The sequence below is a fragment of the Tetrao urogallus genome (genome assembly GCF_951394365.1).
Source record: "Tetrao urogallus genome assembly, chromosome: 4".
Lineage (NCBI taxonomy): Eukaryota > Metazoa > Chordata > Aves > Galliformes > Phasianidae > Tetrao > Tetrao urogallus.
The window spans coordinates 57,515,061-57,528,618 of record NC_136817.1 but is presented as its reverse complement, the minus strand read 5'-3'; the positions used below and the strand labels follow the sequence as shown (position 1 = coordinate 57,528,618).

General features: G+C 35.2%; 1 protein-coding gene across 3 annotated transcripts in view; it reads right to left on the bottom strand.

Moving 5' to 3' along the window:
- The window catches only part of RAB28 (RAB28, member RAS oncogene family), a gene marked incomplete at both ends in the record, with an annotated part of 60,229 nt that overhangs the window by 44,689 nt on the left and 1,982 nt on the right, over window positions 1–13,558 (bottom strand). For all 3 annotated transcript variants that reach the window (XM_079535047.1, XM_079535045.1, XM_079535046.1), the window contains 2 exons: window positions 3,513–3,601; window positions 8,612–8,708. In XM_079535047.1, the coding sequence (XP_079391173.1) occupies window positions 3,513–3,601; window positions 8,612–8,708 (186 nt within the window). The remainder of the gene's footprint in view (window positions 1–3,512; window positions 3,602–8,611; window positions 8,709–13,558) is intronic.

Genomic DNA, 13,558 nt, shown 5'->3' with positions numbered 1-13,558 from the left:
ACTGTATTGTTTTAGATCCATAGGGAGAAAAAAAAAAAAAAAAAAAAAAAAGAAAAAAAAATGGAAAAAGCAAGTGTGGTAAGACAGCAAGTAAACTGCAATTTTGCCAGCTTCATCCATGCAAGAAGATTAAGCAGATGCTCATCATCAAACCTGGCATTCTTACTTTAAAAGATGACAAGGAGATGAGGGACATCCATCAAAAATGGAACCATGGCTTAACTATACAAGCTATCCTATAAAATTGATTTGGTTCTAATCAGAAAACTTCCAGTAACTTCTGCATACTCCCCCTGGTGTCCTGATCATGTTTCAACTGAAGTGAAGTGAATGATTTCAGCTGGGGTATATTCTCAAAAATTCCACCTACAGCTAGTCTATTATTTTTTAGGTAGGTCTATCACACAGTTGAATTTCTGAGCAAAAAAGCCAAAAAATTCAGCCATTTGTGATTTCTGAGTCTCATTATCCAGATGAGCAACAACATTAATCATGCTACAGCCATCTGCAACTACTGTACCACAGCATGATGCACACTGGAGGCATGTCACATGCTATTCTACATACATACTTCAAGTTGGAATGATTCACACTTGCAAAATACATGCAATTTCTAGACAATTTCTACACATTTTCTAGAGTACATCCAATCTGTCTCCTTTATGTTTATGTACACTGTTTGCATTTCAAAAACAAGATGTTGAAAATCCCAGTCGCACCACAAAAGCCATCCAGGTACAACACATCAAAGGTACACATGCTTCTTTTATAGAAGTCTGCCAGAATTTCTCCAATATTTAAAAAGTTTTCTTGTACTGGGGAATCCAAAACTGAACACAGTGCTCCAATGCAGCCACAAAAATGTCAAAGAACAGGATAATCACTTTGTTTGACTTGCTTCCTCTGACCTCTCCCCTCCCCTCAACACCCACCCCCCCTCCAAGAACTCCACTTCCAAAGATTTTTCACAGAATGACTGAGGATGGAGGGGACGTCTGGATCTCATCTAGTCCAATACAACATCACCTGTGCAGAACTGTGTCCAGATGACTTTTGAGCATCTCCACAGAGGGAGACTGCAGTCTCTTTTGAGCAGCCTGCGCCAGATCATGGTTAATCCCAGTAAAAATAGTGTTCCTTGATGTTCAGACAGTACTGTGCTTCAGTTTGTGACTAATGCCTATCACTGGGCACCAATAAAAGGAGTCTGGCTATGCCTTCTTAGCCCACTCACTTCAGATATTTATATACATTGGCAAGCCTTTTCTTGTCCAGACTGAATAGCCTCAGCTCTCTCAACCTTCCCTCGTATGTGAGATGCTCCAATCCATTAAACAGCCCAGTGGCTCTTCGCTGGTCACTCTCCTGCTGATTCCCAACCTTTACTGCTGCACAACATTATTCTGTCCTGGGTGGAGGACTCTGCCTTCTCTGAACCACATTTCTGCAGGCCCACTCCTGCTATCTGTCATGGTCTCTCTCAAGATCAGCTCTCATGTTCAGCAAATCGACCCCCAGTTTGAGAGGGGTCACCAAACTACTCCCCAGTTTGAGAAACTTACAATGTTTCATTCCATTGATTAATAAAATACATGAAATAGTATCAACCTCTAAGGAAATCAATTTATAAGCAGATAACAGAAAGGTATCAAGCTACGGAACACTTCCAGCTGTCTGTATGTTTCACAAGTCACCTTTTGGTCTGTCCATTCAAACTACATCTCTGTTGTTGGTGGGCTTTTTTCTGTGTATTAATACCAGGAGAAATTACTTTAAATCTTGCTGAAGTCAAACTAAACAACATCTACTGCTACCCTTTTTGCAGAGTGCCACAGAAGGCAATTGAGCTGGTTGGGCCTAATTTAATCTTGCTAATTCCATGCTAGCTCCTCCCAGTTAGTTTCTTGCTGCTTTGCTGTCTATTTACATAATATTTTTCCTTCAAATTACTCCTACTTACTCTGCTTCATCTTTTCCCTTTCTCCTTTTACAAAGATACAGATGCTCAACATTAAAGAGGCTTTTGCCTGAAAGCAAGCTTGGTGCTTTTCAGAATTATTCTTGGTGTTCTGCACACATATGAAAATAAAGATAGCTTTATCTATCTTCAAAAAATGATGTTACAAACTTAATGGAAAAGCGTGTTGAAAATCAGCTCCAATGATAAGAAATCTAATAAAGAAGTTGATATTGAAAAAAAAAAATAGGTTTACAATGAAGAGTTGGGAAGGAACAAAAGAAAAAGAGATTGAATGTAGATTTCTTTGTTGTTGTTAATGAATCATTATAAAAACAAATTACTGCGCCTTTAAACTTACTGATAACTTTTCACCTACTTTGGGGCACTGACATTATTAACTTTATGATGTACCATCATTCATAAGGAACTCCTAAGGTTTATCACCAAATTCAATACAGGAAAAAGGTTAATTGCCTTTTATTTCTTTTACTGAGTTTACTTGGGGCATATGGCATCAATTTGTGATTAATCAAATTCTGCCTGTCATGGAAGTCTGCTGCTTGGTGTATCTTTCACAAGCAGCAAATTTTTTTTATTAAAGAAATAAGAAAAAAAAAAAACATCTATAAAACAGATGCAACAGCTGAAAACATTTAGATCTTTTTTGAAAGTGACAAAATGATTAGATAAAGGCAAACTTATGAATTTAACAATATCTACTCTCCTTAATCATTCCTGTGTTGTCTTTATCAGTACAAAACTTCTATCCAAGTTTCAGAATTCCATATTCTTTCTGCTTCAAATTATCGTAGATTTAAAAAAAAAGATAAATTTGTTTTCTGATAAATGTAATATTAAAACATGTGATGCCTATTGTTTTCATTACCAATTCCAAGTTTAAGAAGAGAGTATGTTTTAGGATTAATCATGTTAGAAATTCTGGCATACAGCACTTCCTCTTAAATCAGCTCATAACTCAAGATATCGTTATAATATATAGCTTTTACCTAAACCCACCACTCACTTTATATTGCTTACTTGATTTAAAAATAAAATAAAAATAAAACAAATATTCATGGATTGGAGTTCTGTGAAAACACTTAGCTACCTGGTTGTCTCCTTTTGTTTGCCCTCTTATAACCTCAGTTGTATGTATGAGTTTAATGGTGTAGGATTGCTCTTAATTTCCTCCTTCTACTTCTTCTCCCCAGGAGGCATCTGCTCTAAAAGCAGTCCCTGTATCAACCATGTGGATATCCAAATCGCCTTTACAATTTACTATGATTGCTTTTCTTAAGACAAAAAGCATAGAAACATACATCTGTTCTTGAGCTATTCAGATCTACAAATGCACACTCTTCCTTTGCTTTTTAAATCAGTTTTTTAAAAAAAAAATCACCTACAATAGCATGTTAATATCAGTTATTTTTAGATTCAGCAGAGATTCAAGATCTACAAAGCAACACACTGCAAAATATTTATAATTGCAAACACAGTTTCAATTAATTTTATGTAATTACTATAGAATCAATTATCACAGTCAATACTATACCTGAGCTCCATAAATATATTTATCCAGCATCTTGCCTCCTATCGTTTGTCCTCCTACATCCCACACTTGAAGAGTAACATTCAAATTTCCTGGAAACGAAAATTATACAGATTACTGTGTAACCCAGAAAGCTTAGATACAATTAATTTATACTATTATGGCAGGTAATATCTTTTAGCATATCAACAGCAATAGCTTTTTACAAGCACAACACAAATTTAAAGACAAAGACAACCATCATTTGGAGGAAAAAAAAAAAGTCACTTGTGTCCAGGTAACTCACTACAATGTCATAAAACCATAGTTAAATATTCACGTTTCAACATAGTTATTTCACAAAATTGTACACAAAGTATATCATTCCTGACTAGAAGTTATACAACATACTTTACTCAAGGAATACATAAAACTTCACAGGGAAAGTTCTACAGTGCAGCACTTGGAAGTGGAAGGTAACAATGTCAACCTAACTATATTGTTTCATGTTCTGTGCCCCCTTTGCCTTCCACCTCCACATTTGTAAGGAAAATTCACAATGGAAACCATGCAGAGTAAATGTATTTTGGTAGTGATGCTCTTCGTATTACTGTAAAGAATTATGTGGTTGACATTAACTCAGAGATGCAGATACAAGTCTACACTGCCAACGCCAACTAAATTTCCTCTATCCACCACCCCAAAGCAGACAACCAAGTTAAATATGATTTACATAATTTCATCTTCCAAGAATCTGCACCAAGAACAGATCTGCCTTTCTACTCTAAACAGTTTTAATATCAGTTCTGAAGACTGTTGAAACTGTTAACAGGCTTTCAAAACATGGTTACAAAAAAAAAAAAAAAAAAAAAAAAAAAAAAAAAAAAAAAAAGCAGAATATTTAATTCCCTGCAAGTCATACATATTCTGAAGGCCAAAAACTCAAATTCACAGTCTATGCATGTGCACACAGCAGCCTGTGTTACAACGTGCTTACAGTTATTATAATACAATTTGGCTTGTTTTGCAGTAAGAACTGTACTAAGCAGTTCTAAGCAGCACTAAAGTAATAAGTAAGCCCTTATAACTAAAAAGTTTTCCATCTCCACATAATTACACATTAATAATAATTCTACATGCTCACAATCACAACCACCTATGAGCTTTATTCCAAGAAGTACACACATTGTGACAAATTCCCCATCACAACATTTGAGTTGAGTGAAAAATACAGTATTTTGGGCTGCTAACACATACTTTGAGTTCAGCTACTTCAAGTTAATAACAACCTTATTTCACACGTGAGCTGTTCAGCCTTCAATTTAAACCAAACTACCTTACATGTTAGTTGTGCAAGTATGCTCCACGGAAATATATCCCAGTATTCCATGACTACAAACAATAAATTAGAACTACATAGCTGAATATATGCTACTTGTGCTAATAAGTACTCCACATTACACTTTTATAATGCATTTTGCTTTAATCTGGTTAAAAGCACAAATTTCTAAACTGCTACTATGGTCAAATATGCAGAGATGCACATGAAACTATCTATTCAGACTACTTCTAAGGTACATACAGTTCTATCTACAGTAAGACACAGAAACTCCAAATGGAGCTTGGTAATTACATTACAAAACTTCAGTTGAGTAAAGGAAACCTTTCATAAAACAAGAAGCTTATCTGTTTTGACGGTGCATCCACCATTTATTAATTGATTCTTTTTAAATAATATAACAGAACTTACTCCAAGCAATACAGGTAAGTCTTCCATCACCTGGATGGGATGAACTGGTGAACAGGCAGTCTGAAATGACTGTTCAGTCTCAGTAGGTAAATCAACAAACATTCTCCAAAGTCCACCATGCTGAAGTATTGTATTGGTTGTATGCATTCTACTCCTCACCTTAAAAAAACTCATTGTGAATTGTTAAATTCTCTTTACCAACAGCAGAAGAAAGAAACTGAAGAGTTAAAAAGAAAAAAAAGTTGGAATGTTCATTTAAGTTGGAATGGTTCTCAATTAAGGCCTCACTGAAATTCACGTTGATCAATCCCAATGCAATGTTTTATTTTCCTCTTAAAAAAAGATAATATATATATATATAAATATCATTATATATATATTATGTATTTTATATACATATATTATATGTTATATAATAATAATATTATGTATGTATAAATATATATATATATATATATATATATATATATATACACATATATATATATATATATATATATATAGGTCCTGTAATATTTGTTTTATGTTCAGACTGATTCTAGGGGAAGAAAAAAAGAAAAAAAAGTGTTAAGCTTATTCTGACAGAAGAAAGAATGCCAGACCATTTGCCTAGCAAATAACCCATAAGTGACTATGAGAGCAACAGAAGAGTTTTCTGCAGAGAAGTTTGAAATCTGTTTGTTGTTTTGTCTTTTAATATACTAAATAGGAACACATTGAAGAATGGAAACAAAACAAGAAAAACCTGTGTATAAAACAAGACAGTTCTTAGAAACAAAGTTAACATACAATAAAAGTAACTGAAGAATCCCAGAACAGGAAAATGCTAGCACTTCTTAAGTTTGTAGAAAAAGCATGCAAGTACAAAACTGAAATAGCTAAAGCAACACAGTGCAGGTATCCAGGCCATTTCTGGTATGAACTGAAGCCACTGGGCTGGTTGCACACTGACCCTGCAGAGGTACACTTGGTGCACTGGTTAACCTTACTAAAAGTGCTGCGCAGTCAGGATGGAACTAAAAACACGAGTCTGCCCACTTCTTGCACTGAAGACTTAAAAAATCCTTTTCACAGAAGAATCTTGTTTACCAGACTGCACCCACAACCTTCCTAAAAGGTATTTGACTGTGGCACTTCAGAATTTCTATCAGCAAAACCCCTGACTGACATAAAAGCTATTTAAGCAGTAAAACCTACACAGCGGCTGAATGCAGACGGTACAACGTACTGCATCACAAAATATGCTGAAATTGATTTGCATTTGAAAAAAATAAAAAAAAATTCAAACAAACTGCACAACTTTTTCAGCAGATGAATAACAGAAGACATTGTTCACAACTAATCAAAGATTAATTTAAGTCACTAATGAAATAAATGGCAAACAAATAAATAGTCAAGAGATTAGTATTTGCATCAAGCCATGCTGGTTTAGCAAGTTAAATATTTGCCTTTATTTTAAGATTGCATTAGTTACTAAAAGAAATGGTAAAAAAAATAGTTCTCATTAAAAATAATAATACCAATATTTTATTAAAGAAGTTAAAAAGAATTTTGAATACACCACGATATAAACTTCTGTGAAATTGCAGTAAACATCAATTTCAACTTCTGAAACGTTGCTTAAAGGAGAAGAGCAAATTTCAAACGCTGTAAAAATAGTCAACTGCCAGCTCTCCCACCGAGAAATCACGGCTCTTTTTCCTACTGATACACACATTATAATTCTTGTGCAGCGACATGAATTAATGTTTCATGTAAATAGAACGGCTCTGCAAACCCAGAACTAATCAAGAAATCAGAAAAATCCATTTACTTAAGTAATGCTTTCCACACTGGTATTTAGAATTTTACCCCCCACTCTCTTTCACTCCCCCCACCAGCCCACCTTAGCTCTTAAAAAACATACAGATTTACATCTCCCTAAATACATATATAGGCATGGGCAAAAACTGAAAGACAACCTATTGAAAAAATGCCTTTTCCAAGTATGAATACATTCTATGTCTGTAGTACTTTGTTAACAATAAACAAGTGAAATAGATGCAAAGACTCTGCTGTTGTTTTGGTGCTATTTTTACCTACTTTCTTATTTTACTAAAAAATAAACTAGAAGTAAAATATGAGTGGGTCAATAGGTGATAATTTTCTACGTTTTTCTGCTTAAAGAAGAACATTCAGAATCCCAGTAGTGTACTAATAGCTTCTGCATGCTTAACAACTGGAAGAAGAAAAAAAAAAAAACTTGCAAAATACAAGTTCTCAGCATGCAAACAGCATGATTTGTGGACATATTCCATTGCATGTATCACTATAAGCAGCGAAATCACCAAAGCAAATCAGTGATCATAAGAATGTCTGAAAAGATCATTCTGTTTCACTTTAGAGAAATATATAAACATAATCAAGATACATTATTGGAGATGTAACTTTTAAGAAACTAAGTTCAGGAATCTTGTATTTTCTTACAACTTTAAGTTACAGGTAGAATATTAACTGTCTGAGTTGGCTTCTCCCTCCACCTCTCAAGGAAAAAACACAGAACTTGCATCAAATTTATCAACTCTCACTACAACTTTCATCATTTAATGTTTTTCTAACTTTGATTTCTGAAAACAGAAGAAATTGCTTTTAATGAAAAACTTTCAGGCTTGGAAACTGAGCAACCACCAGTCAATGAAAAGGCTTATTTTAAACCCCAATTGTTCAGAAACAAGCTTCTAGCAGTAACTATTCTTTTTGAATTATTTCTTTGCATTTTCCATGCTGCATGCTGCAATTGGCATCTAAATAGTTTCTTTGCCGTCGTGAAGTGAAACATCTTGAATGCTCAAACTGTATTTTTATGAGTGCCGAGGGACCCTAAATTTTAGTGGTCTATTAAATGCCAGCAATTTCATGCTGCCTTGCATAAAACAGCATTCACATATTAGAGCACCGCGATTCCATAGCTGCATTATGCTTCTCACACACAACCCAAATACGCTGTGCATTTCATTTAAAAAAACTAAAACTATTTCTTTCAAAACACAGATACTTTTTCCAATGACTATACTTAAATTTCTACTTCATTGTTCTATGCTTGAGAGTATGCTCTAGTAGAGATAGGAAAAATCATGAGTACAGGTAGCATAGCATTCCTCCTACTTGCAAGCAGCGTTTAACTTCAAATCTGTAAGATATGTTGCAAATACTGAACGGTTTGCCACCTGGCAAGAATATATTTTGAGAAAATTTACTTAGTAGCCTTTCTTTATTATTATTTTACAACAAAAAGCACTGCACTGAGCTCATTCAGTATACATTACTTAGAAGACTGTTTCTACAGGTTTTACTGTGTCCCATTCTTTCAGTGATAGAATCTTCATTCTCTTACCTGGCAGTGTAATCCTTTTCAAGTAGAAATCCAGTCCTATGGTTTGTTTGTATTGTTTTCCAAATGTTTCTTGGGCAAAACGCATGGCTAAGGATGTCTAAAACAGAACAATATCAAATTATTTGATAAATTTCAAACAGTATAAAGTTTGAAGTTAAACCAAGAAGTATGAAATACAGTTAAGCACTTGCTAAATCAATGCATGCTGACAATGTTCAAGGATTTGTATTGTTACATAGATAGATTCAACACAACAAGAGGAGGCAGCAGTAGCCACCAAATTATACAGAAATCAGCAGACACATATTTCTTTGGCATTTAAATACACTGCAATTTCCATATCATAAAATATTACACAGATTCAAATGAGGTGCCATCAGTACACTCAACTTGACACAAATCTAAGTGACACTACTTCACTACCCATACTTGAACAGCTGGCTTTTAATAAATGGCCATTTCTCAAACAAGGGTCCATTCTGATGCAGAACACCCCAAACCCTGACCAGTTATTTTCTGGAGGGGAGGCTGTGGGAAAAGGAGATATCTGCACAACGGAGAGCCCCACAGGGGCTCCAAAGCAGGGCAGGATACCTGCCACTGCACACTGAGGACTCAGGATCAGCTACTACTGATGGCTAAGACAGAAGAAACTGCAAACACTTCAACAAATAGAAGACTAAACCCATGTTTAAAATGCACATTTGTAGAATCATTCCTCTAGACAGAACTTTGGAAACTTATGCCTTCAATTTATATTATGTGGATTTACAAAAGTAGACCAATGCCCTGAAGGCATAGTAAAGAATCTGTTTTTACTACATACTGCTAAAAGGATACACAATTTCATGAATTAACAAAGCACAGCATTTCCATTCTTCCACTGGCAATTTAAGATCTCCGTGTAAAAAAATAAAAGCAACACAATCCAGAGTTAAGAAAATAGAAAACACAATTACAGAGAAAATGAAAAGTTCATACATGGAAAAATACATTAAATATGAACATCAGGTAGGTAACATAACCAACGTCCAGTTAAAGACACATACTTTGAAATTTCTTGTTGACATGACATTCAAAATATAAGAAACAAAGCAACTGCATGAAAATAGAAGATATTTTATGTATTTGCACATACAGAGAAGCTTGAGAGCTTCACAAAATCCTTATGCTACCTGAAAAAAAAAAAAAAAAAAAAAAAAAAAAAAAAAAAAAACAAACAAACCTCTAGATGGACTAAAAGGAACTCCTGCCAGATTTCAGTCCATCAAGACCTGAAGATGGGAGTCACGTCAGCTGTTGTTAGAGATTGCTGTTAAGGTACATTTAGCTAAGAATGCAATAGTAAAATAGCACCAACAGTTCTAAAAAAGCGAGAATAGGCGAGTTCTGTTAATGGACCTCTTGTAACAAAGATCGGAATTATGCTATTAACGTGTCAAACACACACAGGGAGAAAAGATAACTGACTCTTTTTGGCATGAAAACATGACCAGAAGAGCTAGGGCATTAAAGCTCAAGTATTAACAGGCAAACATGTATTCAACTACACAATTACCTGAGAAGTAAATAACAGAAGATACGCTGTTTTCAATCACACTGACATTCCTAGCACTGTCCACATAAAATAAGTGGTATTTTGAGATGAGAAGATATGTTTAGGAAGTAATTTAAAAAAATAAAAATAAATTAAAGATTATGTCAGCATTTTATTTACTTCATTGAATTCAAGCCTAAAGAGAATTAAAAATAAGTAAATGGGAGTGGGGAGAAGTAAACATGAACTTGTATGGCTATGGTTGTATATTTATATCACTCTGGAAAGGAAGACGACCACAAAGGATGAATCATGAGAAGATTGTTCTGCCTACAGCTATGTGACAGTAATACTGACATTACAGACAAAAAAAAAAAATTCAAGACAAATTTATTCTGTAATATTCAATAAAATCAGTAGTGTTTATTTTTTGATTTTTTTTTTTTAATGTCAACAATTAGCACTGCAGTATTATAAAGACATCATTATTCTTATCTGTCAGGACCTTAAATATAAGAATAAGAACACCACAGAAAAATAAATACACCATATCCAGTGCACATTCTTCCTTCCCATAAAAGAATATCAGTATCCAGAGTGCAGATTAAAATATCATCTGGCTGTATCAGTGTTCCATTTTCTCCAAGATGCTAATTTGGATCCCCATTTAATAAGCAGCCACTCCCTTCTTGTTTTAAGGGCTCAGTAAATATTAGCTTTATCACTCTGTGACACTCAATATCCCCTGTGAGCTTCTAAGGGTCTTAGTAAAAATAAACAACATACATTCAATTAACAGTCAACCAATAAGAGCAGCAAGTTATCAACAGCATAGCAAAGCTCTCTCAAATGGTTTTCTTCCACTGTGACCTTGAATGCAAAGGAGTTTATTGAGTAACAGAAATTCAGCAGAAATTCATTGAGTAACTCATTTTTAATTTTTTTTTCTAATAAATATTAGTGCTGGGTTACCAGACTGGAGCTCTCTATTCACAGAACAACTATTTATCCACAAAACACTGCAGGCAACAGCTCCAACTCCTTCACAACAGCAAACAGCAAATCATCTCACTGCACATTCAGGTACAATTAATATGTAATGCAATGCAAATAATCCCATCATCCTAAAACTGTTCTTTACCATGCTTCTCATGAAAGACTACATAACAGTTTTGCCTTTAAAGATGTGATTGTTATCATCTGTGTAAAACAAAGTTAAAGAATGGTTCAGCAGAACTGTAGCTGTAAAAACAAATGAGATGATTAGAAAACTTTTTTAATAAGATTAGGTTCAATACAGGAACTCTCAGCCATTAATCCAGAGATCAGAAGATAACATGATACCAAGAAGGCCTTGGTCCACCACATCACTACTAAGCCAAGCAAGCCATCACCTCTCCCAGTCAACGTGACTTTAGCCCAGTTTGGTGTGTTCACACATTTGTCTGAAGTATCAAAAAAAAAAAAAAACCACAACCTTCATATGCTGTTCTGAATAGCAATGCAGCATTGAATCCTGGTCTTACAACCACCATCCCCCCCATCGACAACTAAACTTCTTTGAGTTCTGACATGCAGTAACCAAGACAACAGTAAATATATACACACGAAAAATTACACCATTCTGAGGGTTAAATACAACAGGATATTTGAGGAGTTTGGGAAATGAAGACACAAGGAAGGTACAGGTGAGATGAGAATTTCTTGTTTATATTTTTCAATGTCATCAACAGACTCTAGGAACTGTGCTGACATGCCATTCCTAAACACCCACCGACTCAGAAATAGGAATAGAAAAGAGAAGTATTAACAAAATAGCAGCAGAGCAGTAGAAGACAACAGTGATAGGCAGTTCTGACACTTACTATCAGCCTGACAAAGGCAATCCTTTGAATGAAATCCCATAGAGGAATGCTTTCAGAAAGTGAAACCAAAGGATTGCATCACTGTCATAAGTAATTAAAACCAAAGCCAAAACTGAATGGGATGCAAGCACGTAGTGCTGGAGCCACAAATCTCCGTTCACATAACAACTTCACCAACCAGTTGAGAACCAAAAAGCAACATTTATCCATCCCTTTCCATCCTCCCTTCTCAAAGACAAGCTGTTGATCTCCAAGCACAGCAATATTCATGTACCACCCCTGCTGGCAAGAATCTTAAGATAGGCAAAATGAAAATCTTAGTCTAAACAGAAAAATGTTTAAACTAATACAAAAACAAGTAATTGTCCCACACAGAATTTCTGACTGAGATCGGCCTAGCTTTGTGGGTTGGGGCACAAGAAGCCTTTTACAAGCAAAGGAAGCAGTCCTGTCATCTGAAGGTAAAGTCACTGCTAACTACTGATGAACCTTTGTTCACTGACATAGAGATTACCAGGACTTCTAAGGTCAGGCATTTATCTATGAAGACAGCTCCATCCACAAAGGACACTTGATGAAGTTTTCATTTTCAAAATGGTACAGTGAAAATTTTTAGTCAACATTTACGAATATTTTGAGCATGACAAGATGACAAGATCCAGAATTAGCACAACACTTCAAGAAGGTATCCTAACAAATCCAAAAGCGATTAGGGACATCATTCCATATCCCAGCCTACGTTTCACTACATGTGAATACCTACAACAGGTTGAGTGTTATCTCCTTCATTTTCACCATTCACTAATGGAAGACATAAGGTGTTTCAGCCTCCATTTCCAAAGGATGGTAAACAGATGGAACCTCAGCCTCTCCCCTCCTCCCACAGCCCTGGTTTCAGGACCTCTCTGTCCATGAATAGCTCCCAGATTTCATTCCAGAGGCCCAAAACTTTTTTCAACAGTAGTAACCAGAACTGTTACCTATTCCAATAAAAGCCAACCTGTGCATAGCGAAAGTAGGAACATGTGTGTGATAATGTCCTCTTTTTCTCCTCCAATCCATACTTGAACTGGTTTATTTTAATGGAAAAACCATTTTGGCTTGGAGAGAGTGAACGAAGGACCTCTATACACAGCTTTAGGAATCTATGATCCTTCCCACCATCAGAAGCAAGGAACTAATTGCTATTGATAATTCTTGGATTCTTTGGCACATTATCACTGCTTCTGATCACAGATTTCTTTTGTTCTCCTAGTTTGTCTGTTTCATACACACACCAAAAAGTGTTCTCGTATTAATATCTCACTAAACAATCATTACCTTCCTCCGTTTTTCCTTTTGACAACTCCACATTTTCTTCCTATCTTCATTTTATTCTAATGCTTTTTCAGGTTTTACTGCCTCACACTTCTCTCATTTCTTCCTCTCTTTACAACCTTGCCTCCTTCAAGCTTGCTCCAGCAGTGCTTACTCCTTGTTTTAAAACTTTAAGCATTCTATAATTCATCAAGCCACCACAAAATTAACAAATAACAACATCCCTCC